Source organism: Pygoscelis adeliae, unplaced genomic scaffold, assembly GCF_000699105.1.
Source record: "Pygoscelis adeliae isolate BGI_AS28 unplaced genomic scaffold, ASM69910v1 Scaffold25, whole genome shotgun sequence".
Lineage (NCBI taxonomy): Eukaryota > Metazoa > Chordata > Aves > Sphenisciformes > Spheniscidae > Pygoscelis > Pygoscelis adeliae.
This window is the reverse complement of record NW_008824808.1, coordinates 4,070,294-4,097,495: the sequence shown is the minus strand read 5'-3', so window position 1 is coordinate 4,097,495 and position 27,202 is coordinate 4,070,294. Positions and strand designations below refer to the sequence as shown.

At 35.9% G+C, this 27,202-nt stretch overlaps 1 protein-coding gene across 1 annotated transcript in view; it reads right to left on the bottom strand.

Moving 5' to 3' along the window:
- Positions 1-27,202, bottom strand: part of TOP2B (topoisomerase (DNA) II beta 180kDa) — a 66,642-nt gene that overhangs the window by 24,049 nt on the left and 15,391 nt on the right. The window contains exons 2-16 of the mRNA XM_009324185.1: positions 24,655-24,828; positions 23,879-23,969; positions 21,741-21,804; positions 20,318-20,463; positions 19,461-19,558; positions 17,961-18,173; positions 17,706-17,879; positions 10,362-10,463; positions 10,143-10,280; positions 8,415-8,553; positions 4,032-4,189; positions 3,186-3,311; positions 2,217-2,327; positions 2,032-2,137; positions 1,748-1,857 (exon numbers count right to left, since the gene is read on the bottom strand). Of these exons, the coding sequence (XP_009322460.1) occupies positions 1,748-1,857; positions 2,032-2,137; positions 2,217-2,327; positions 3,186-3,311; positions 4,032-4,189; positions 8,415-8,553; positions 10,143-10,280; positions 10,362-10,463; positions 17,706-17,879; positions 17,961-18,173; positions 19,461-19,558; positions 20,318-20,463; positions 21,741-21,804; positions 23,879-23,969; positions 24,655-24,828 (1,950 nt within the window). The remainder of the gene's footprint in view (positions 1-1,747; positions 1,858-2,031; positions 2,138-2,216; positions 2,328-3,185; positions 3,312-4,031; positions 4,190-8,414; positions 8,554-10,142; positions 10,281-10,361; positions 10,464-17,705; positions 17,880-17,960; positions 18,174-19,460; positions 19,559-20,317; positions 20,464-21,740; positions 21,805-23,878; positions 23,970-24,654; positions 24,829-27,202) is intronic.

The following is a 27,202-nucleotide window of genomic DNA, read 5'->3' as shown; positions in this document are numbered from 1 at the left end:
TCCTTGGAGACCATGGTATTCCATAATAAATAGTAAACCTTAGTAACTTACTCTCTGAGAAAGGGACTAAGTGATATCACCCTGTTTTGCATCAGATTGACTTCCTTTGTGAACTGTCAAGCTTTGTTCACAATGTCAGACATCTGAAGGCTTAAGATTAGGCTTTTGTAAAAACGTGACTAAATTCTTACAATTTTCTTTTGGCTCCTTTCAGTGTATCTATACCTTTTCTAGACCACTGAAGTGACAAATGACCAAGAGCTAGATCAGCATAAAAACTATTTTAATAGAATAAAAATAGAATTAATAGAATAAAAAGTTTGAATAAAAATTACTCTTGAATATTTATTCTTGAATAGAATAAAAAGGGTTTTTTTTTTCCTTTCTCCACTTAAAACTGCTATTCTAAGACTTCATTTCCTAGCAAGAGTTCTTCAGAATGCTGAAGAATTTGCTATGTGAAATAATTTTTGTTTTCCTAGATTACAGCTATCATGAGGCCTGGTAGGGCCTATAATCTTACACCACCTATGCCGAGAGGTAAACTTGGGACTGGGATTACAGCTATCAGCAGAGAAAATGTGGGTAGGGGTGTAAATGAAGCTTCTGTTAACAGCTTCAGTACTAGTCAGTAGTTGTTCCCAGTGTAACAGAGATGACTAGTTTCATCCCGAATTGACAGAATAACATTTTAGACAACAGTAAGGATCGGCCCTAACAGGTTATATGGCCTCAGATCAGCCTGTATATGGAGGTCTATTTGCAGAAATAGAGCTCAGAATTTTAACCAGGGAGTTCAGGGTCTCTCCACCAATCGGTTTAATGTATATGCAAATACACAGACTCCTTTTTTATCTAGACGAACACACTTCTCTGGGATGGGGAACCATGGATTATATTTAAGTGCATCTTGGGCAGAAGTAAAATGAGTGGTACAAGTAACTTCTGACACATCAGGCTGTTTTTCTTCAACAGAATAGATACCTACTATACCTTTCTGTTAGTAAAAACACCATTTTACTAGATGCACAGTATAAGTAAAAAGTTGTTATAGACAAAACAACTTTCTCCTTATAAGATGGGTATTTTCCCATTTTTATTTTTTCTCTCCTAACCCTTTTTGTCTCTAATATCACCTACAATTAAAATAGCGAATTAAAGTAGATAAAAGGTGAAACATTTCCTGAGAAAACAGCTTCGTTTCAGGCACTCCATCCTTTGTCCTTCCACAAGGTCTCTGAAACACAAGTAATTTCCTGCACACAACTATCTAAAAGATTTCGAATTCAAATAAGTAGAACACATGCATGAATACACGTATGCCACACTGATATATCTTCAATGAATAAATAATTTATCTGATCTGATTTGCTCAGAAACAAGATTCAGATCCCTAAGTAGATGTGAAACACCATTTCTTTGGGCTCTGTTGCCTTACTCAGAATATTCCTTTGCATGTTCTGTCTTTAAAAGCGAGTCTGAATGTAATGTTTCTTGATATCCATACCACACAAAATTGATCAAACCTACTAAGCAGAAGGTAGAGCTGATTTTGTAGTGTGGATAAGCTTATTCCAAAATTTAAAATGTTTTCCAAAAGCTTTTTTCTCTCCCAAAAGTATTTTTTTCAGTTACTCAAAAAAAAACCCCCACCCCCAACAAACCCGTTAGGACTTCCGCATGTGCCATTTCAGTAAACAATGGAAACTAAAACATATCATATATAAGTACTTTTATAAGTTCTTACCAAGGTAATGGCAGCATCATCTTCAGGACCAGCATATCGAAATAAGATCCTATGTCTTTCCATGTCAGCAAAATATTCTTTTGCTTCTTTAGCAGTGCTGGTACCCAAACCTGTACAATAAAAAGAAATAGTTACTCCATATTCAAACTTAAAGTTTTATTATTTCACCCCAAAATCATTACAGAAGATATTATCATGAAAACAGCTACAAATTAAACTTCATAGCACCCATTTATTATGTGCTTTTAGATCCATGAGGTTCACTTATTTGTTTTTAAACAAACCTTTGTAGTATTTTATCTTCCATGCTTTATGATTCTCCATATGTTTCTTCCACTCGTCAAATTCAGGAATACTATAGAATGAAAGTTCTTGCTTATTTTTGCTTGCCTTTAAAAAACAAAAAACCCAGTCAACTTTTCTGTTGCACTGTAAATAATAAATAAAACCTCATTAATAGAACCCATACCTTTACAATAGGAGTGATGAATTCCTCAAGAAAACCGTGTTTCAACAGTGATGGCCAATTGTGATGAATAAAATTGATCAACAAGCCTTTTATGTGAGATCCATCCTGATCCTAAATCAGAACATGAAAACATGAGGCAGTCTTATAAAACGTCAGATCCCCCAAACCCACCAAAAAAAACCACTGACTGGCCTGGATACATCAAAACAATGTCTGTTGACAGAAAACATAGAAGGGAATAGTTAGTTTTAATTTAGATTCCAAACTGGACCTGCGTATAAAATAGCCACCTGTGAATGGCACTATCCCTGAGCTAATAATAAGCTCTTCCAAGCCAAGTGTGCAGTTGCAGCTCAAAGGTTTCTTTGCCTGTGGCATATTTTCTCTGAGAGCTAGACAGCTCTCCCAGATACCATGGAGCTGAATCTTTGTGGAAGAAAGCCAAGGCTGGCCCACAGTTCTCATTGGTGTTAAGATGCTTGATAGTTCAACCTCTCTGGGGAAAAAATAACAAAGCTTCACAAATATCCAAAGCATAGGATTCCTAGGCTTCTAAAATCTGAACAATAGACACACACTTCATGAGATTATCCAAAAATAATTGCCTACATTCTTGTCTCTCCGAGACTTTCTAGCATTACTACCTCATCTACTGTTCCCTTTTGTCCTTACTTTCAACATACTTTTGAGTTATCAAAAGCATTCTTGTTTATACATATTTTTTTTTATTACTTTGGCATCTCTGCTGCTGTGCAGCAAAGTTCCATTGTTCATTTGGAGTAACCAAAACAACATACAGATAAATTATTCCCATAAAGAAACCTCATACATTAGGGATTCCCTCTGAATACATCCATATTGTCGTAACACAGAGGCAGATTATAACGCCCAAAAACGTAACCTACCAAATTGCAGCAAAACATATCTTAAGAAGCTCTGAATATTAAAACCTGTGAATTTCAGACTAACCTGATCTGTCATGATCATAATTTTTCCGTATCTCAAACTTTTCAGAGATTCTGGATCCTCATAGCTTTTCTTGTATTGTAGTCCAACTATTTTGATGATGTTGTTGATTTCTGCATTTTCCATAATCTGTATAAAAAAAGTTATCTTTGCAGTCAGTGTAAAAAGCAGACATTCAGAAATATCCCAATCTTTTTTAGGTGGGCTTTATAGCTGCTTTTTCAATGCACCCCTACCTCAACTTCATAACCTTTTTATCTGCAGCCCCCTTGCAGCCTTCACACTTGTAAATATTTCTTCTGTACATGCAAATTCTCAAGACTGCACCACTCCTTTTCTCCTCTACAGCCAGAGCACTTTGGGCCCAGAAAAAAGAAAAGTGCATGTAACAAAAAGTCATCTCACAAAGCTGCCTTCTCTTTCCACTATTTCTATGGGCATCTGCAACACATCTCTTACTACAGACAAAGTATGGAGGGCAGCAGAAGTAACGTGATGGGGTAATGCTGCTGCTACTGCCTCACACTGGGAGTCACTAAAATCACATGGCAATGGAGAGAATATAAAATTTTAGGTTTTTTAAGTATTCATGTAAAATGTTAATATGAATCATAGCAGAATTTCCTTGCACTTGTGAAAAAATGAACTTTATCATCCCAGTACTGTACTACTACACTTAATATTTCCAGGCTTATCCCAGGCTTTAAAGTAGCTGGTACTTTATGAAATCCCAGCCACAAAATTTTCATGAAAAAATAAAAATTAAAATATGAAGATGTAACCCTAGAAATCAAAAATAAACAGGAGACATCCATTTGTCAGCTAAAAGGAGATGACAAGACTACTTACCTGTTTGTGAGAAGCTTCTCGAACATTGAGAATTTTACCCCTGAGTGGGAATACTCCATATCTGTCTCTACCAATAACACCTAAGCCAGACACAGCTAAAGATTTGGCAGAGTCTCCTTCTGTTAATATTAATGTGCAGTCCAAGGAATGTTTGCCACCTGCAGTCCAGGAAGAAGTAGAAGCAAGGCAAAAAAACAGAAAGCGTAATTTTAAAACTCAAATAATAGAAATACAATTGAATCAGTCATGAATATTCTTTCTACTCTACGTCAGGCAATTTAAATAGGCTGAATTTCTATTTTTAGGGATGGCCCTCCATACCACTAAAACTACACAACAAGAATGAGTATCCTTGCCATTAGCAATACACTATGGATGGCTATGGACAAAGAGCAAAATAGACAAAATGGGATGCAATGGTGGCACATCTTATGTAATGGTCCCCACATATCTCCACAAAAAAAAGACATATTGCTTCTGTACCTTTACCATTTCATTTTTCTAGCTGCAAATTTCTTACACACATACATTATGCAAGCCTGAGTCATATACAGGAGTTGTTTCCCATTCTGCATTTCCCCTTGCCTCACAGTATATTTTCAGAAGTAATTTATTAAATTACATTTTTGGGGGTTTCTTTTTTTTTTATTGTGCATCAGCTGAAGCCAGGCAACTGTAAGAAAAACTTGACAGAAAAGCTCAAAAGATCGGAACATTTGCACTTATTACACATTCTCAGAAATTTCTTGAATAGAAGAAACAAATCTTTACTAATAGTGTAATTTTCATTCTACAAGACACTGCATTTCAGTACCTGTGTGTCCAGAGTGCTCAAAACTGGTATGAGATTTACATTTTATTTATTGCAACTGCAAGAGTTGAATAGATGTTCTAAATAATAAGCAGGCTCAAAAAAGGAACCCACCCTTTTCCAAGGGTGCAAATGCTCATTAAGCAGTTTTGCTATTTTATCAAGGCCAAGTGGTAGGAAAGACTGCAAAAAAACTGGTTGAGTCTCACCTACTGTTAATAAGATAGTTTTGAATATACTGGTATTTAAAATAGGTACTTTTTAAAGGCCAGGTAAACCAGGCCTTTACTTGGTAGGTAAAAACAATCCCGCACTTCCTATTACACAGAACTTACATTCATCATCTTTGGTCTTCTGAATCAGACATATGGCTTAATATAATCTAAATTAGGCAGCTATTCACACTGTATCAAAAGGTGTCAATAGCTACCATGCTGTCAGCAAGGTGGAATCCAAATACCAAGAAAAATACTAGTCTGCTGTTTTAGAATATATGACAGCCATTTTTTTTTTCCTAAGTGAACTGCAGAAAACACATCTGAATATCATCCAGGTGCACTTTCTTCTGGAATGGATGCAATCATTAGCAATTAATTTCACGAAAACGCAATGTGCCGGCTATTTTCCTGAACACAGCTCTAAAGAACTCAAAGAGAAAACTACATGAACTGGCAGGTTCAAAGAATACTTTTATGCTTCACAAGATTTAGTAATCTAGCTATTCCCTTACAATCCTATTTTCCTATTCTTGCTTCTTTATTTTTCCTTTCATTTCTACCTCTTCTCCTCCAGCAAGCCATAGAACTATGTATACCTCATCAAGATCTCAACAAAGCAAGAATGACCAGGTATAGGACTCAGTACCTCATTCTTTTCAGTGGGAGAGGAAATCTGCAGCAAGTACATCACTGTACAGATACATCTCTCTCCTATTCCTAAGTATTAACCAGTATTGATTCAAAAATTCAGTGGTACCTAGCACCCAAGAAACCTGTGGATGCTGGACCTCAGCTACAAATTCACTCTTGAAGTAAAAATAAAATCTAAAAACCGCAAGAATTAAAGCCAGAGGGGTCTGTGGCCAGACACTACTCTCCCCCAGCTGCACTGGACTACTTCAGTCCAACAATTACTGGCACCTGCTATTAGAAACCAAAGCCAACCCTGTTCCCTCATCTGATTTGGGGTGCTTATGAAAGTGTAATTCCTGGGATCCTTACAAATACTTATTTGTCCTGAAACATAACTACATCAAATAAGACTACTGTATTTTGCTGCCAGATTACAGATAACCTGTGTGACATACCCTGAAGCAATCTCCCTGAAACTATATCTTCACGCATCAGTTAAACCTTTTCTCCAGCTTATGGGGAGGTCTGAAATTCTTTTGAAAATACTATTTAAAACTGTGTAACTCTTCACGATATGCTTAGTCATAGCAAACATTCATATAGCAAAGACTTTAATCTTTTGGACCTAGAAGTGATCATCACCTCTCACACACAGAAAGAACATGTACAGTCCTTACTTCATCTGACCCTGAGAATCCCCAATCCTTTCTATTAAGATCCCAAAGACAGAAAGAACGATTGATAGTTCTACCGTATTTTGTCCGTGTACTCATTAAAGAATTTCCATGGCACCAGGACTTACTTTTCCCCTTATGTTAAGAAACATCAAGCTTTCAGTCAGATGCAGTTACTGACTAAAGTTCATTGAGACAAGTTCTCAAGAGCAGAGCAACCAACACACACTCAGCCACACTAAAGGCATCACTTTTCTGTATAAACTTCTGCCTTCCCTTTCTCAATGAAAACAGCTTCTTATCGAGGTCAGAGATCCTGATTATAGTATTAGCTTAGTTCTTGCGCAAAAAGAACAAAAAATTCCTATTGATTTTCAAGAGCAAACAGATTATCTATATGGTACCTTCAGTCTTTAAAAAGAAAGGACTAAAGAACTTTTTACTTGATGTATTACTTGTGATTCTCCAATTTAAAACATCTCTGCCAGTATATATAACACTTCAGAAAGTCAGGCCTAGTGTGAATATGACAATACACGTTGTATTCAGAAACTGAATGCTGAAACTCTGCCTTCCTGTGTGTCAACACCGAAAGTGCAATGCCTTCAGTGTGAGAAATCTAGTATGTTCCAGATCTTCAATAAACCAGTATCTGGGTAAGCCTCCTTGGGAGATGCAGGGTTCCTGCTCCCCATGTGAGAATAACTAGGCAGCAGAGAAATACCTGGGTAACAGGGATCCAAGCCATGCAAAACTTTAAGCATCAGTGTTAAGCCCAAATGAGTCTCTACATGCCTTCTTAGTTGAGGAAGTTTCAGGGTGGAAGGCAATGTAATATTTTATTAGCTCCCCTGTTAGAGGTTCTTCCTTCCCCTCACCCTCAGTGAAAAAAACTGAGTAAGAAGTGATTTTGAAGCTTGGTTTCCAAAGCAGAGCTAAAAAAAACTATGAAGAAAGTGTATCCAAAATCATTCATGACATTATTTATGAGCACTAAGCTTGATATCCATAAAAACACTGCATTTCCCCAAGTGCATGATCTTCTAGGCAAGAAAAATACCAGGAACATGCATCTGACTAAGGAATACAAATTCCACAAGGAAAACACTAGTTAAAGGAAACATGATTATCAACTTTTGAGGCAAAATATGACATCTGAATAACTGGAAAAGTAATAAAATACTGAAGAAAGCTCAATAAAAAAAATTAATAACCTGAGCCCAAGGAATCAAAAAGAAAGGGAGGAAAATTAAACAGAACTCATCATCTCATCAAGTCATCTTTGACTTGAACTCTGGAGCTCAAAAGAAAAAGCGTCTTTACCAGTCTTACATGCCTTTACCTACTTAACCCACCCACCTACTTCATTGCAATTTCTCTATCTTCACTTAATGTAAGGATGTATTAAAAATCAATTAACATTAACACAGACTGGCAACATTTCAAGCTCTTTAGTCATAGGTGCCCCTCAAACAATTCAAGGACAACTCCCATCCCATTGCTATTGGCACAAAGATTGCCAGCTGATCCTGATTCCTATCTGTGCTAGGAAGCAAGCCAGCAGAGATTGCCAGTTTGCCCTATATCCCCAGACAGGAACCTAATGGCAATTAAAATCTCATGAAAAAAGTCTCTTGAACCATTCCCTCAGGTCTGCACACTACGTGATCTAGTTCCTATAGCTAGTGACCCTATAAAGATTCTGATCTTTTTATATTAGAAAGGTCAAGAAGACCAGTCACCTCCAAAATAGAATATTGGTAACACTATTTAGCTGGAAACCACAATTAGAAAATACGTGCTCTTTCAATATGGAACTTCACTGCTGCTTTTGTTCAGCATTATTAATTCTCTACCCTAGAGAGGACTGTGTTCCTAACATCAAACTCACCATCATGCTTTAATTCTAGCTCTAGAAAGTTTAGAAAACTAGAAAGTTTTTTATTAAAAAATACACATAAGGATGAGAAATAAAGTCAGGCTTAAAATGATGATGTCTGTGAAAAATCTATGAAACATTAAAGACATTAAAAATAAGTGCTCTTACCAGCATCATTAGCATCATCCAGTTTCGGAATGCCCTTGATTTTACTGTGTTTCACTGATGAACATTTTTTGTTCAGCTGAGTTTGTGCCTTAAATTTGACCCAATTCAAAATACTCTCTATGATACCACAGTTAGAGGCCTATAAGCAACAGATCAGAATTGTGGATGAGAAAAGTAAAGCTTCACACAGCAGATTCTTATCTCTCAATTTTAAGTCACTGATCTAATACTGTTTCTCAAAGCCCTCTAAATTTTAAAAACTGCAACATATAAAAGGTCAAGGAATTAACACATACCTTACTGTCTAGCACTTTATGTACACAAAACCAAAACACAACACTCGCACAACTTCTTTTCCATCCCTTGTATAATTGGTAGAAGGAGGAGAAGAGGACTGAGACCTAATAAGAGGTTGTCTTATGTTGTGTGGTTGATGTGCTGAGACATTTTAGGTACTAAGCACCTAAAGTTTCCAGGACTTTGACAGCAAAAAGTAACGTTATGGGATATTTATAACCATTTAAAGTTTCTTTGGAAATGACTGAAAATGGCTGAAAGACACCCAAAAGCATTTAAGAATAAAAGGCTCTATATATCAACTATTTGAGAAACTGGTAACATTTTAAGAAACACATCTGCAGCAAAAATAACATATAGCATATTTTCTAAACTAAAACTGCTTTAGGTTTGGTTTCACATCAAAAGAAAATACAGGTGGAGCAAAATACTGTGAGCTTTGGCTTCTCATTATCCCCCATAATACAGCACTCATTGGTTAGAGATTCTGCTGCACATTTAGCACCTCTGGAGATCAATGCGCACTTCTAGGAATATTAGAAAAAACTGTAAATCAAACCTACTGATAGAAATACAACATATACAACAAAACCTGAAGAATTAATACCAGATTGTGTTTGTTATTTTTTCCTGTAAGTTCTATAAGAATGTCACCAGTAACACAGAATTAGAAGAATAAAACACTATACAATAAGTTAAGTTTTGATGCCAAGAGTATTAGCAGTGACACCATTCTCCTTACTACTGGAGTTCCAGTTATGCTACTGGCACTAAACAGGACTTAGTATAATGAGTTCTGGCTAACAGAATTCTGCTTTTCGTTCCTTGTATAAAAATGTAGTAGAGGAAAAACCTCTACCATGTATTTCTATTAATACATTCATTTAGAGTAGCAATTCTTAGCCTGTCTACAGCCAAAATTTCTAAACTTGTTGCCTGAGAATAATGGTCACTTTGAATATTACAGCCACAATTTTGCATTTCCTTGATTACTGGAAGAATAAGTAAATGTGACATGTTCCCTCCCTCTCTTTTCACTTCAGTGAAAAAGAATAAGACTGATATCAAATAATAAGTTAGACAATATTCTCAACTTCAGAAAAAATATTTTAACATAAAAAAGTGGTCAATGCCTATGTTTAGGTTTAAGAGTCAAATTCATTTCACAAATATAAATACCAGAATCTCCAACAAATGAGCTGATCCAGTGAAGCTCACTTTTAAGTCCAGGGCAACTGCCAAAACACAGTCATTACTTCCATTGTTAAGGCCAGAGAACGAACAGAAGTTCCTCCATCCCATTTTCATACTATGCTAATGTCACTAGAGTACCATAATGCACTAATTAATCTTCTGCTACATAACATACATACACTTGATCCAGTATGTCAATTCCTGCTTCACAGAAAAAAAGAAATATGCTTTACTTACTGCTTTAAAAAATTTCTCAGATAGCTGGCATTTGGACCCAAAACTTTTAGGTTGCAATGTCATGTTTTCCTTTGTCTGGGAATCAAATGATGGGTTTTCAATCAAGCAATTAACAAAAACCCATATATGATTCTTCACCTGTGGAAAACATAGAAACCAATTTACTCAACAAAATTACCACATTCATATTTTTCAAAATTTTTGTTTAAAGTTACTTGCCTGAAATGGTTTCACTGAAACTCCAGCTTTATTCTTCTTTTTCACCACTTCTATCAGTTTGCCCACAACCTGATCCACCACGTAATCAACGTGCCTACCACCCTTAATGAGGGAAGAGGGGGGGGAAAAAAAAAAAGGAACAAAACCATTGAATTTCCTAATAGCTTTTAGCTGTATTAAGAAAGTCCCTGTCTTGTACTTAAATTTGAAAATCCCTGCACATTAAGTTGCAGCATAACAAAGGAAAATTTCTTTTAAAGTTTCTCTACCATGTCATTTAGTCTTCATACAAGTAAGGATGATGGATGTTACACGGAACAGAAGAAGCAGGAGACCCTTCATTCACTGTACAGTCCTGGACTTCAAATGTAGCTGCTTACACCTTAAGAGTATGGCAGATCTGAAAATTACTCTGTAGCACTGGGATGGTACCTGCAACACCACATGGCTGTCAAGATGTATCTTTTTAACAGGCACATAAATAACCTTGGACTAAAAACATCATACATTCATTCATCAAATGAAACTTTCCCCATTTGGTTCATAAAAAAATGTTCGAGAGCTCCCCCTCAGGTATACAGTACCCATGCCTATTCCTTGCCAAAGGTCATCTCACCTTTTATTAGCTGTATTTACAGAACCGTTTGAATAAACACTATTAGCGTTCTTTGCTAGCCTTGGGCTTATGCAAGGGCAAACAGAGAGCAAACTGCAAATAGCCAACCACAAGATCCAGAGAACTCTAAAAGAACAGAGCAAGGTAACCTTAAGGAGATGAGCAGTTCCTCTTAAAACTCACCAGAGGCTAAGCCTGCTCCAAATTCATACCTGATGTAGCAACAAGAGATACATAACAGAGCATGCAGTTAACTATAAGCTGGCAAACCGACCCCTTAGGAGACCACAGGGCAATAATTTCTAGCTACATAATCATGTTGCCATCTATCTTGTAGGAGACAAGAGCAGTCAACTGGACTCCCTTACAGTTACTGCCCAAATGCAGAAGAAAAAAAAAATGGCTTATAAGCGATTTCTTCCATCATCACAGTGGAGAAAGAAAAAAAAAAAGGTAAGAATATATAGGATTTTCTTCCTCCATTGCACCATAACAGCTGAAAATGAAACATTCACTGTGCCTGTCACAATTCTTCCCTTTACCCTAGAAAAAAGAGGGACTCTGAGTACTGTTTATGCTTGCTTAAGGCCTTTCCAACTAGATATTTCAAGTGAGGCCATTATTGCAAGAAAACTTTTGGTGGAGGCAACGTATTCACCTCCCAACTACTATCCCTAGCACAACAGACCCTGAGGAAGAAATACTTACTTATGTACTTAAATTTTGGAAGTAATAAGTCAGAAAAGTTACCTTTTTGAAGTCATATATAACTCGCACTTTGCAATACGGCAGGGTGATGAAAATGCATATTATTTTCAATGTTTACATAGTGGTTTTACTATCGATGAAATTCAGTCTAAACAGGGAAGCACTAAGCATTTGAACACCTTCAGAAGGTGCCCTAAAGCTTCTATCACCTTCTCTAGCTACAATTATCTTTGGACTTAGATTTAAACCAGCTACAAAAAAACCCAAAACATACTGCTAGAAGAAAAGTAATTTTGAGATTAAATCGCTTGGAAAATAAAGGCATTTCACATAAGCTTTCTGGGAAAAAAAGGTCTATTATAGATCTATTACATCCTAACAACGACTACTGATTTACACGTGTAAAAGAAACGTAACAATTATGGGGTATATTCTACAATGCAGAAGTAATCTGAATCAGAACCACTAGTAAAGACTAGACTAGAACAGAGTATTTCAATTGGAAGGGAATTACAATGATCATCTAGTCCAACTGCCTGACCACTTCAGGGCTGACCAAAAATTAAAGCATGTTGTTAAGGGTATTGTCCAAATGCCTCAAACACTGACAGGCTTGGGGCATCGACCACCTCTCCAGGAAGCCTGTTCCAGTGTTTGACCACCCTCTCGGTAAAGAAATGCTTCCTAATGTCCAGTCTAAACCTCCCCTGGCACAGCTTTGAACCGTTCCCACGTGTCCTGTCACTGGATCCCAGGGAGAAGAGATCAGCACCTCCCTCTCCACTTCCCCTCCTCAGGAGGCTGTAGGGAGCAATGAGGTCACCCCTCAGCCTCCTTTTCTCCAAACTAGACAAATCCAAAGTCCTCAGCCGCTCCTCATAGGACATTCCTTCCAGCCCTTCCACCAGCTTTGTTGCTCTCCTCTGGACGCATTCAAGGACCTTAACATCCTTCTTAAATTGTGGGGCCCAGAACTGCATACAGTACCCCAGGTGAGGCTGCACCAACGCTGAATACAGTGGGATCATCACCTCTTTTGACCAGCTGGTTACGCTGTGTTTGATGCACCCCAGGATGTGCTTTGCCCTCTCGGCTGCCAGGGCACACTGCTGGCTCCTACGGAGCCTGGAGCCTGCTGTCAGCCAGCACCCCCCGATCCCTTTCTGCAGGGCTGCTCTCCAGCCGCTCCTCTCCCAATCTGTACTGGTGCCCGGCAATACTCCATCCTAGGTGCAGAATCTGGCATTTTGACTTGTTAAATTTCATCCCATTAATCATAGCCCAATGCTCCAATCTATCTAGATCCCTCTGCAAGGCCTCCTGTCCCTCAAGAGAGTCAACAGCACCTCCCAATTTGGTATCATCAGCAAACTTGCTAATGGTGCACTCAACTCCTGCATCCAGATCGTTGATAAATATATTGAAAAGGACTGGTCCTAGAATTGAATGCTGAGGAAACACAGTAACAGCACAAACTTGTAACATAGATAAAACATTCCAGATTAGGAAGAACAACTAGTATTTGACGGTATGTATCCTGTAGTCTTTAATTCTATGGAACAATGACTACTAAAATTGCCTAAACCAATGATGATAAATATGTTTAAATATTTACAAGTCCAAGGTGAAACAACTTCCCTTACAGGTAAAATATCAGGCTTTCTTCAGAAAGATGTCAAAAATATGAACAGTCCTAAAGCCCTGGTTATCTGAAAGCTGTTTACATTTTTGATTATTCAAATGTCTTCCTTTAAATTTATAGACAAAGAGGTACAAATAATAATAAAATGCTAAATTCTAGTGGCTGTTATAGACAGTTCATAATGCTTTGACTAAAATCTATTATCTTGTAACAAAGAATGGAGTGATGCAGGCACATCTCCTATACAAATAAAACATACCTAACTCAACACTCAATATTTTATACAGAAGATCACCTTTGTTTAATATCAATTAGTGCCTTACAAAAATATAGACAAAATAATGGTTCCTGGTCAGACCAATTTGCATTAGGACAGACAAAATAAAGAAAACACTTCTATGGAGACATTCATCATCAGGTAACAAACAAAAGAACCCTTCTTCTTTAAAGCTGTTTTAAAAACAGAACTGAGGAGGAAAAAAGCTTTCGATGGGGATGAGGAAGTATAGGATAGATAAGAAATAAGAAATAGAAAGCAACAAAACTGAGAAAAAACAGCAGCCAAAAAGACAGAGGAAAAGAAAGAACTAGCAAGCAAAAACCAAAAGTTAGGATTCTACATTTTAAGGCAGAGCTTCAGTCTTTTCAGATGCATAAAGATGTAAAGTGGTTAAATTGACAGGAGATAGTAGCTGTGTTCTCAACTTCATATAGAAAGTTGAGATGAAAGGAAAAAAGAGAGAGGAGGTAAAAAAAATAGCTTGAGATGGTAAATACTATTAGTCATAACCAAAACTAGTACTTGCACTTCAAAGAAACCATCTATGGTTTCTGTCCGTCTCTAGAGTCACCTACTAAACAGCAACACAAACCACTAGTGTGTTTTAGAAGCACCATACATAGAACTATTTTTTCATGGCATCTCGTCTAAATAAAAAACAAAACAAAACAAAAAAAAACCCACAAACCAAAAAACACCAAAATTAAAACACAACAGTTTTTATTCACATATGGATGACAGAGTTTCAGCATAGGAGAGTTCAAGTGAAAGTTGATACATCGACATCCTTCCACTTTAAAGCAACATAAAACCATTTCCAAAACTGTAAAGAAAAGCTACTACAGGAAAATATCAAATTACATGCTTAAAAAAAAATTTCCACATTTGAATGGCAATTTTAAGTGCATTATTTTCACTCATCACATTACTGAAAACTTATGCTTACAGGAATATCTCAGTATATTTTTGTATTTACAGCTTTAGCAATATTTTTTCTGCAATTTTAGCGCTTCAAATATTTTGCTAAAACTAACATCTGACACATCAAAAATTAGCTACTTACCAGCAATTCTTGTTCTTAGAAGATATTAGTTACTATAACAGTTCCCCATTCCTGTGTCCATTCTTAGTGTGTAGCATTGAGTGAGGGATGTTCAGAGCTCAAAGTTGGGAACCTTCAACCATCTCACCAGTAGGTGGCACATTTACCCACTATAGAAGCATAACAGCCTATAACTGCCCCAACTGTCAGTACATTTTAATACAAGACAGAAAAATACCCTCTAAATCTAGAGGGCTGTCAATGATTATTATGACTACTGTATTATGAGAAAGAGCACTAAAACTGCATGACCTTCTTTTCCCAGAAGGTAACCATTATGACTGAATCCCAGTCTTGCAAACTTCAGGATGCAAAGACATCTAATGAAATGGTAACAACTAAAATCTTAAAAATGAAGCTTAGACTGGCTCCTATATACATTCTATTCATATCGTCATCAACAGCCAAAGCCTCAAATAATTCTGAGGTAAGCCATATTTAAATTCTATGGACAGATAAATAGTTCATAGGGCAAACAAATTCAGGAGCTAATTATAAATTTGAAATTGTCATTGAATTACTTACAAAAGTAAAATCCTATTTTCTTTTGCATGTTTTCTATTATGTTTATTTTATTAGAATAAATCTGAAAATGTCAAGCTCTGGAATGGTCCTGAGTTTCTTGCTGAGCTCCAGCAAATTTTAACAGGCTGGGATGCTCCCTCCACCCTAGTCTACTATCTGACACTTGCATCTGTATTAGCTGAGCATTTCTGCTAAAATGATTAGTAGTATTACAGTTAGCAGTGCCGCCATATTAAAAATATCATTAGACTGTTACGTTAATAACCGAAGTTTCTACTACAATTTCTACTACAACTACTATTTGAAATTGAGAACTTGAGAAGACCATGTTTAATCAGTTTATGTACAAGTCTCACCAAAAGGTTACCTGCACAACTGTAATAGCTACAAACATTCTTTCCAATGCTGCCTCAGAGCCTGAAGTCAAATTGTGTGGTGGTCCACTGTGGCAAAATTGTGAATAAATGGGGACCTGACCAAGGTAACAAATTTACAAGACAAAACAAGGGAGTTGTGCCTCAATATACTGCCTGACCTTCTAACACACCCCTCAAAAAAACGCTCATCAACCTAAAAAAAACTTGTTTGGAATTTAAAGCAAGTTTAAAAAAGGTGGAAGGGAAGTTACGACTGGGTGAAATTTATCCAGAAACAGAAATGAAAAGCTTTCAGCAAACAGCGACAAATAACCAAAAAACAGCTGAAATGAGCTCCTCACCTGTTAGCAGATAAGGGGACAGGCAGTTGACGCAGTTAGTTACTAGCCATTATGTCTCATCAGTGGGTAGTTGCACATCAATTGCTGGTGAGGTGGTTCACCGGCCCGAACATTCCACATCCAGTCACACACATAAGGCATGGATCGGGAGAGTGGGAAAAACTAGAAATTACAACACTTACCTTTGAAGAATACACAGTACTTTTTCTATGAATTTTCTTAAAGAATATATGATAACAATGTATGTGTAACTGCATGATGGGTGAAAATTGATCCAAAAGAGTCAAATCCAAAATCTTTGAGTAAGTGTATGCAATATATTTAACGTAGGAGTCAAAAAGTATTCATTTTTTTCAAATACACTTTGTTCACCTATTATCAAACATTATTAAGTTTCTCTATATTGCCAGCTTCTTCAAAAAGGTATTGTATACATCTTTAAGGTCATGCTATTTTTCTTCTTTATGTTGCATAAAGAGGCCTGAATTAAAACTAAGTTTTAACCTTTCAACTACCAGATACATTTGTTATCCCTAGTTTTGACAAGTATCAGACAAGCATTTAATTAAAATGCACACTTAGAAAGTAAATATTCTACAATTAAATAAACTATCCCACTTACCACTGAACACTGGTTCAGCTACATTGAAAATGACACTGAAGGAAGTTATGTAGTAAAAATTAAGTATCGCCAAAACACTGTCTACCACCGAGATTAACACTGACATTTCTGGGCACCTGCCTAGACTAGAGACCCCAACTGTAACCACTGGTGCTTATGAACCACTTAAACCATCATTAGAATTTTCTTCTTTTTGACTCTTTTAGAAAAGATCTGAGCAAGGAGCATTTTTTAAGTGTCTGATTACAAATTCTTCTTTCATCTTTTGAGGAAGCTCATGGTTAAGATTCCCTGAAACCAGCCTCACCAACCACTAGAATTGCTTGACTGTTGTTAGATCACTCATCTGGTGCAATTTGTGAAGAGTAAAAAGGACAAAGACTCTCTTTCACCACGGCAGGTCCCAGATCCCTAAACCTGGGCCATGCCAAACTGGCATAAATGAGAGTTACACTAGTTGATTTCAGGTGATTGCCTTGTTGTCTGACCACTCCAGCAATTTGTGAAGCATGAAGATTGTACTTCAGTATACTGAGCATGTTGCTGCTTCATCATAACTGAAGATTTGCTATGATGATATTTCACTACTACTATAGTTGCTAATAAGTACAGAGAACACCTAGATCCCCTTATGTAGAAACACAAATGAAAGAAAATTAATGTCAACATTTCAGGCCAGTTTTATACATCATAAAGCAATAAATGGAAAGCCATTTTTCAAGAACACCAAAAGCCATTTTTGCCCTCTAAAACTTCCTACTACTAGCTTTAAAGGGGTTTGTACATTTTTTTAACTTAATTTCAGAATTGTTTTATTACAATGTGTTAAAAAGGAATAAAATAGTTCCATTCATTTTATATTTAATCAATAGCATGTATGCTCACGTAAGACATCAGTATCACTGATAATGATTACTAGTGTTTCAAAAACTAGTGCATATTCAGAAATACTGCTATGAATGTATTTTGATTGCATTCAATTGCTCTGCCAGATCCTCTCATGCAAAGGATTATCTCACCTATTTATTTTTAGTAACCCAGATGTATTTTTTTATCAAATATTTGACTGGGCATAACCTTAGCACACATTTTTATCATTTACATTTTTTATCGTTTAATAGAACTACTCACCTTTGTGGTAGCTATACTATTTACAAAGCTGATTTGCTGAAACCCTTTTTCACTTAAAGTGAGGCACACATCCCACCGTTCATTCACAACTTCATGAATAACTTTGAGCGCAACTCCAGTTTCATCCAGCTTGTCTTTTACGTAAAGATCTACGTAACTGCGAAATCCATTTACCTATGAGTAATACAGATAACAATTACTATCCTTTGCATAAAATATTCAGTACGCTTAAAATATTTTAAATGAGGCTCTTACAGGTAGTTTCTTCCCATTCAACATGACTTTGACTCCTTTGCACGACCCAGCCAAATCATACGCTCTTCGTGTCATGAGGGCCACAATATCCTTATCAAGTTTTTCCATTTTAAATTTAGATAGGTCTGGCTGGAATGTAATGCATGTGTAGTCATCACCATCGAAATGCTTAATCTTGGGTTCAGAGGTCTTCATCATATTGTTCATCCAAGTCTTTGGAAACAAAATATTTTAGATGTCAGTTTACAATACATGTTATCCTCCTCCTTTGTTCCATTCTCCAGCTATGCTAGGATTGCAACAGCTACATAACAAAAGGCTCACAGACTTCTTTCAGAAGTTTCCTCTGGCAAAACACTATGCATAAAGTTAATTGCTTTACCAAGATTTGCACAAGCATGGGTGACAGCAGATTTGTGGTTTCTGTAAATATGCAGGTATCATTACATTGCTGGACATGATTCTAATGCAAATAGAGCCCACCACAGAACTGACTAAATTAGATACAAGTGAGCGAGCTGAACAGTCCTTATTGCCCATCAGTTTAATGCTTTCAATCTACTACACACTTCTATAAAGACGTTAATTAGTCCCTGCGCAGAGACCCAGTTGTCTCTGAGATAGCATCTTAGTGGCTGTGCAGTGTACCAAAGCATGCTTCTTGACAAACCAACTTGCTCAGACTTGACTCAGGAGTCTTGGTATTGTTCCCTGTTTCAAGAACACGGGCACATTTATAAGACCAAGCAGAACGCCTACTCACAGCATATATCAAAGTTCAGTTGTATTAAATTTTCACAATCTTTGGAACTACTGGAAAACATAGCACTTTATCTAAGTCGTAAAGCATGTCATTTTCAAAAAGTACACTCAAACCAATATTAATTTGCTTTTTGGCAGTCAGCAGAAAATATTACATTTTTAAAGAGACAGGTAAAACCATTGAAATGTATTGTTTATGTAGTGACATGACAGCATAACCAGAAATGAATTACTTGTCCAGAAAAAGAGAAGGACACCACCAACTGGGAAAGACTCCAAAGCCAAGGAACTTTGGTTAGTTAGCCTAGGAACTAGGCTAATGAAATTCATGACATAAACACTGAAAAATCTTTTTCTTAACACTATAAAAAAATTATCTAGATAATTGCACAGCTAAGTAGAAAGATTTTTTGACTATATAACAGCAATTACAAAATGTTTCAATCACATATATTCCTTTTCACATGCACATGAATATACTTTAGTTTTAACAGAAGAAATTTGTTTTTCATTTTTAGTCACTTAACACTCCCAAGAAAAATATTACTTAACAAAAATCCAAATTCTAATACACAGAAGTACCAATTTTATGGACTGAACTACCTAGCCTGCAAACTCTACACATCCATTCGAATGTTAAATGATTCATTTCATGAAATATTCAAGAAATATAGAAAATGTGTTAAATTTTAAATTTATAATTACAGCAAAGGAAAAAAGTTGAGATCATTTCTATACCTGCTTAAAGCTGTGTTTGTATTCCTTGCAAGCAGTTTCAACTGTAAACTTTGTACTAAATATGTTACAAAGTTTTGCACCATAGCCATTGCGTCCACCTGAAAAAACAACATATAGTAAGTTTTTTACATCAGAACCATATTTATGATATTCAGAGAGTATGCCAATGAAGTAAAATGTTCCTATATAAGACAAAAGTTGGGCCACACGTCAACAGCTATCAAAGGATGCCAGAGATGGAGTTTCACACTACCTCCGATCTGGTGCAACTGCTTCTGCCTCAAAAATGAGCAGTTTGCTCCTCCCCCCAAGGCCAGGATGCTCCCATTGCTTCCCTTAGGTTGATCTACCAGTTGCTTGCTGAAAGGCAAGTGACCTCAACACTCTGATCAGCTGAAAACTAGGTCATGATCAGATCCAAATCACTCTGCAACCACACATCATAATATGGGCAAAATATACAGGGTAGGATAGAACCAAACTAACTTTCATTAATGATCTAAATTAGGGTTATTTCACATTTAGGATAATAAATCATACCCTAATTTATTAAATTTATTTTTTCCCTTCATTTCAAAAGCATAAATGTTTAAATGCTTGCATATGTTATAATTAAAATATGAAAATATGTTGTTACTGAATAATGAGTACTGACATTAAAGATGTAAAGTTCTCTGTAAACACTGATATTAAAAAAGTAAGATTTTTTTCTTTAAGTCATTTTACTCTAACAGAACTATCATAATGGTGACTAAGTGATCACCTGTTATGAAACAGAACAGAAAGAGAAAAAGTAAGAAGAGAAAGCATACTGAAAAAGAAACAATGGCTTAATTGAATAAAACAAAACATCTTGCCTGTAACTTTTTTCTCATCATCATCGTAGTTGCTGGATGTCAGCAGCTGCCCAAAGATTAAAGCAGGTACATATACTTTCTCTACTTTGTGTTCCACAACTGGTATACCCTTTCCATTATTCCATATGCTGATAATGTTTGATTCCCTATAAAACAGTGACGACATCAAGCCAATTAATGTAATCTTGAGAACAGACTCCTGCATACATTTTACCTGTTTAAATAACCACATAAAATACAATAAAAGACCATATTCTTACCACATTTATTCACAGCTCTATCAATTTTAATTACAAGAAAACCACTTCTTTGTGCTTATTAGATGCCTTAGAAGAAGGAGCATAATTGCCCATACATGACAGTATTTTGTATCATAAAAATAGCCCCCAAAAATCTGTTTGAAGAGCTTTCACTATCAACATGATCTGCAACAGAGTCCTGAAGTTTAGTGACAGAAGTATATGTAAGTTAGAGATGTAGCTTTTTAGGTTTCATTGAAGTCCACCCAGACAGAGTCAAGTTATCATCTGTTTAAAACTGTTATTTCCCAGTTATGATAAACATTGTAACTTATTTTATGCATCAATGCCAAAATCCATCAACATCTGGCATCATTAATACTTGTAGCTCTCATATAGAATTTTCATTTCAGACTATTAGAAAGTTCAAAATCACGACAGGTCAGGCAGATTTACACTACCGTTTCCGTACCACTCCACGCTAAAAACAATTTGGCCTACAGAAACTGATAATGCATGGAAAACTTGCAGAAAAATTATTTCTCAGTATATTTATCCTAAAGATTACATGTGAAAATTAGGTCTCAAACATTTATTATTTAACTAAATGTCTCTGAAAAGGTACTACTAAAGGAACCTAATCAACATCTATTTTAACTACAGTACTTCTCATTAGGAAGTATCTCTTTAAGTATTCAATTTCGAAAAACAGTGGTAATGACGTATTTGCAATCTGCAGTTTCAGTGTGATATAGCTGACTAACTCAAACATAACCTTATCCTAATGCTAAAAGAGTTAACATAGAAGTTCAAGAGGTGCAAAACTGTAACAAAACCTCAGGGTTGGTATTTATGATTTATAAGTAACCTGGCTGGTTATAGTTAGGTACTGCCAAGCTTTCATCTAATCATGAATTTTATAATCTTCTGGTTTTAAGTTTCATTCAATCAAACATTAATGAGTGATTTAGGAAAGCAAATTATTATAAAGTCAGAATGGTAGTACTTACTGTTAAGCACTTTTAATTCACCTCTTCATCTTAAAATATGAAGCTAATGGAAATAATTCCAAAAATATTATTTGTTTTTTAAAAAATCCAATTTCATTTAGTAACATGATTTGTACAAACCTGAACTACAATAGCACTGGCAAGGAAAGTAAATGAAAACATGCTTTTACTTACGGATCAATGGATATTTTAATACAAGTCATATTCTTGTCCCTCTGCTTATTGTCAGCAGCATTTACTATGAAACAAAATAACACAAATTAACACTTTCTAGGAGCAAAAATTAATTATTTGATCTGTAAAACTGATTATATACATATTCCACCACAAGTTACAATGGTTCAGGTATTTCTTAATGTGGTATCTTTTTGTATATTCTGTATCTTGTTACTGAAGTCTATAAATATGATCAAGTATCTGCAAGAAATTTTTCAACCTTCTTATAATTACTGTCTCTATTTCTAGCGGTTAGACTATCTTAGAAATAAATACAGACGTGTGTTTTGTGAGCCTGTTCTCATAACTGTTCTTAACATACTGAACACTTCATTCTTCTGCCACACTTGTTTGGATATTTATTACACATATTACACCATGTATGTTAAAAACCCTAGGAAATGATATGCATCACCAGGTCAGTTTACACATCCTTTTGCCACTGAAATTCCATCCTGAAAAAGTCACATCCATTAAGGAGTGTTTTGATTGCAGCAAAAGTTAACTCTAAAGAGCCTGTGAGACTTATAACCAACAGTTGTAAGCTAGTTCCTAAACAGTTTACACAGTTTAGGATCAAAAGAAGGATGACTAGAGGTTAACATTTGATCACAATTTAAATAAACTGCACTCCAATGTATATTAACTACAAACAACAGAAATCAGAAATGCAACTATGGCCGTTAACCATGAAAACACATTATAATAATTTTCAGCATTTGTTTCATCTCCCACGAAATAGATCAAAATAAAACCCCAAAACACCAAGGGACATGAAGATAAATCCATTAAAATTAAAATATCTTAATAGATTATAAAGATCTTAATATAAGATCAGATATTTCAAGGTGCTTTTGCTAAAATCATTAAGTGCAGTTTCATTAAAAAGTATGCGCATCTACAACGTCCAATTTTCGTAACATTATTACACTGACCTCTAGCTCTCAAACCACGCTCTGTGGAGCACTTATCAGTGCTACATAAAGAAGCAATAAGCCATACAGTACCATGATAATGATATGATAATGATTTTCCTTTTGAATGGGACAAGATGGAAGTGACTGTGTCCTGTGAAAAGCCTATAAATTTCATCTATAAGGCAGCACTCATAAAAGAAGTGATGAAAGATTTTCATTCCCATGTTTCTCAAATTAAGTAATGAGTAAAAAAACAAAAATAAAAAATCCTTCTTTTCCACCTGGCCAAGACATAGTCTTTATTGCCTCCAAGACAGCATGCTGTAAAGCATAGTTTTAGCAGTGTGGGTAAGTGCTGAACCCAATGAAGGTCATGACAAAGTTTCCATTGACCTCAGTAGACCATAATTTAGCTTATGATGTAATCCCGCCAATCCTTACAACATAACTTCATAAAAACTGATTAGCCCAAGAATTCATGTCAATTAACCCAAAATATCAGTTCAGCAGACAGCACACAGTTCAGATGTTGCACATCTCTACTGCTGGTTAGTCTTCAATGTGTGCCTGTCACCGAGAGAATATCATAAACTAGTAAGTCATAGTGACTCAGGGACTTACGACAGAATTTTCTAAAAATCATTTGTTTGTGCCTCAGTCACCATGCTTTTAAATGGCAGTATGATACTTATTCATTTTAAAACTGTCTGAAGTCTAGAAATCATCCATGTAAGAATCACCATCACCACCACTATAATTCTGTACAGAAGGAGGTAGTTTTGCTGATTCATGAGATGATGATCTAAGTTAACACTTAAACAACTTTCAGTTGTCTTCTTTCAGAAGAATAATCTCCTTTCAAATGTTACTTAAAATAAAACTGTGGCACTGATCAACTTTGCAGATTAAAATCTTGTAACAATATTGATCATAAAGAATGATCTAGTTTAGACATTCAGTAACAAATATTTACAGTGTCTTACAAGTTCAACTGAAAACACTCCTCCCTCTTTAAACTGTTCTTTAGTGTTGGAAATCACTAAAATTTTCATGCACTGCAGTTTAGTGGGACTCTAAGTCTGTGATTTAAACTTAGATACAAATTAATGTGCTTTGAGAGCTCTCAGAAGAGTGTGTACTCCACAATGCTAATGCAGTATTATTGTTAAAAATACTTACCAAGGATTTCATCAAAGATCTTGTACAAGCCTGGAACAAAGGTAACTTCTCTGCAATTCATTCCTACATCTTCATCATAAACCCACATTAACTACATGTAAACAAAACAAAATAAAAATATTTACTGTCTTGGTAAACCAGTCTATGATTCTATAAGATCTACTTACTTCAGGAACTTTACTCTTCCAATCTCATTGCTGCTGTCATATGAGACAAAAGCAGAAGCAGAAGTTTGGCAAAAATTACAACTGTACCCACAAAGACTTCCATAATGAAAACGCATTATTTTCTGCTTGGTGGGGAACTCCAACTGTACAGACAGTGAAGTTCAAAGCAATTTGTAGCTTCACAAAAACAGCTGAAAAAGTGCCAGCAGGAGGCTTAAATTCTCTGTTCTCTACCTAAACCAACAGACCAAGGCATTTTTGGACTTGGAGCAAATGCTACTTACAAATATGTATACATATTTGTGTGCATATAGGCATGTTTGTAAACACACACACACAACTGTGTGTTTACACACATAGGTGTGTGTTTATGTTTTGACTGAACTTCAATATTTTCTGAGCATGTTTTTTCAGGTGAACCAAGCACTGCTTTAAAAAGTCTTCTCTTGACCCCTTCCTACACGTGCATACATAAACATGACCACAGTTTTTAGCATGATAGTTCAGAATACTCAGAAAAGTAGAAATTTGCCTATTTATTAGCCAGAATAGTAATTTCCTCATTAAAACAACAAAAACTATTAAGACTGTAAACTTAATGACACTTACCTGAGTTAATGGTTCAACTGACCCAATGTAGGTATCTGGACGGAGGAGGATGTGCTCAAGCTGAGTCTTTTTCTGATAAACTCTCTCAACAGACATCTTCTTTGAAGTGTCATTTTTATTAATGCTTTCTGAGTCTTCCTTTTTTGAAGCATTGATCTGATTATCAAATAATGTCTAAAAAAAAGAAAGACACCAACAATCAACCTCATTCATTCCATCTGTCACTCTCAAGATATAAACAAAACCTGACAGAGATTTAAATTACAATCAAAACTTGTCACGTAATTTAAATGTTTTCAGATGTATTAAGATCAAACTATCCTCTCACCAGAAAAAAAGTCAACAATTATGTGGCAGTTTCTTAACAAATTGTCACATATCCAAACTAGTGATTTACTAAGCATGATCAACCAAAATAAGGAAACAACAGTATATTACAAAAGACACCCACTTCCTCAGGTTAAGTATTTATAACATCCATTTTGTGCTTAAGCGTTTGAATCCAAAACACTGAATACTGTTCTGAACAATAACAGTAAAATTACTCTTTTACATTTTAGTTCAGACAATTCATTCAGTGGGACTTGAAGAAACAAGTACAAGAAACAAGTACTACAAGAAACAGCGTAACGCCTCTCCTATGGCTTTTCACTTGCTATAATTTACATTCTCTATTTAACTGAAGTAATTAAACCTGATACAATCACAGTTTAGAATGCTTTCTGATGAAAGCCAAGGACTGTAAAAAAAAAAAGAGAATCACATAGATTAATGTTGTAATTTAAATAGAATTCAAGCCTAACATGACTGGAGATGATGAAAAATGTCTCGATTGGAAGACCAAGCAGTGTTAGAGAAAACTAATCCACTTTTGGGGGGAGGATACAGGGATTTCACGCATCTTTCAGCAAATTTTTCCTGATAAATACCTCCCCCATTGAACTAAAACCACACAAAAGGAAAAGTTCAAATCTCTCAGAGCAACCAAACATAGAAAAGCCCCATTCTGAGAGAGTAAGAGCGTATCTACCAAGAGACTAAGTATGACATTTTACAGTATACATTCCTACCTGTAAATTGGAATTATCTTAAAAATACCAATAAACATAACTTGAACTCACATGGTTTATTTGCCTGGCTAGCAGACATAACAGAAAAAAATTACGTCACCACCTGCCTATACCTGAAATAGCCTCCTTCTCTTACAGGGGGTTTACCAACTTTGAAGCAGGTGTTACATGGCCAGTAAAAACCATCAACAAACAAATAATGAGGACAAACCTACTTGCCACTCAGGTAAATATTTTACTCCCGTTTAGCTGTTCCCCAATAAACCTATGTATAAAGTAAATATAGGCTAAACTCCAATCCTGGATTAACCAGTCACCATGTAAATTTCTCAGCCCAAAGAAAGTATCATCAGTTCTCTCCCAGTCCAGCCTTTGCTGCAACCTCAGATAGCACTAAAAGCAAAGGGTAAGAAAGCATATAAGCACATAGGAACAAGGAGCAAAGGATACTGAACTCACCCAAACAACTTCAGCAGACTCAAAAAGGCCAAACACCAACTTATAGCATACGATTAACAAGGACAGTTCTCCCCGTATTATTCCAATTTGTCTTCTCCAGCTTCTACTATTTAAGCTTTGATGCTTTTTTTTCCCCCTTTCCTCTTAGCAGGCACAGGAATAAAGCATTTCATTGTATTCAGAACAAGGGAAATTACCTTTCTCTTCCAGATATAGAGATCACATTTTTCTAGTTTATTTATGGAAATGCTATGAAACACATATTTCAAGAACCTTTGAAACAAGCAGACTGTGTACACCAGTGATGACAACAACCAATTGTTTGGCCCTGAGTAAACCTGAACAGGCCAAATGAGAATCAAATATTCTCTACTACCCAGTCCTGTAACTGACAGCATCCAAAGTAAGAGGGGGAAAGAATCCAGGTGACCCCACAATCCTGCACCAGGATTACACGCAGCAGAGTTGGAACCACAACACTAACTCTCATGACTTTTCTTCTGGAGCACGTCACATCTCCCACCAAACAGGGAAGTTGCAAAATCGCATGCACGTGTGATTATATATATGCAAATATGTTATGGGACAAGTAGTGTTTTGGTATCCGAGTTAATTTAGTCTCCACACTGTCATTTGGCCTTAAACTGCAACAACTCCACCACCACCACCACCCTAAAACGATTAGCCATGGATCAGCTAAGAAAAGAAAAGAGACAAGAAAAGCAGAAAAGAAACAAGACTTCGCAGATAGATACATTACACTGATATATGGAAAAGGAGGAATGAGAATTGTTACTAAAGAAGCATTGCCAATAGTTGCAACGTAAGTTTCTGTGAATGATGTCCCGGCTTCCAATGAGCTTCACTGTATGTGTATATAAATACTTTTTTTTTTAAATATCTTTCTGATCTTACTTTATGATCATCTTTGACATCATACCTCATAGGAGTCACCCTTAGCTCACTTACTGGTGCCATAGCTCTGTTAGCACTGTTCTACTATGTCCCCCTTGTTCTAA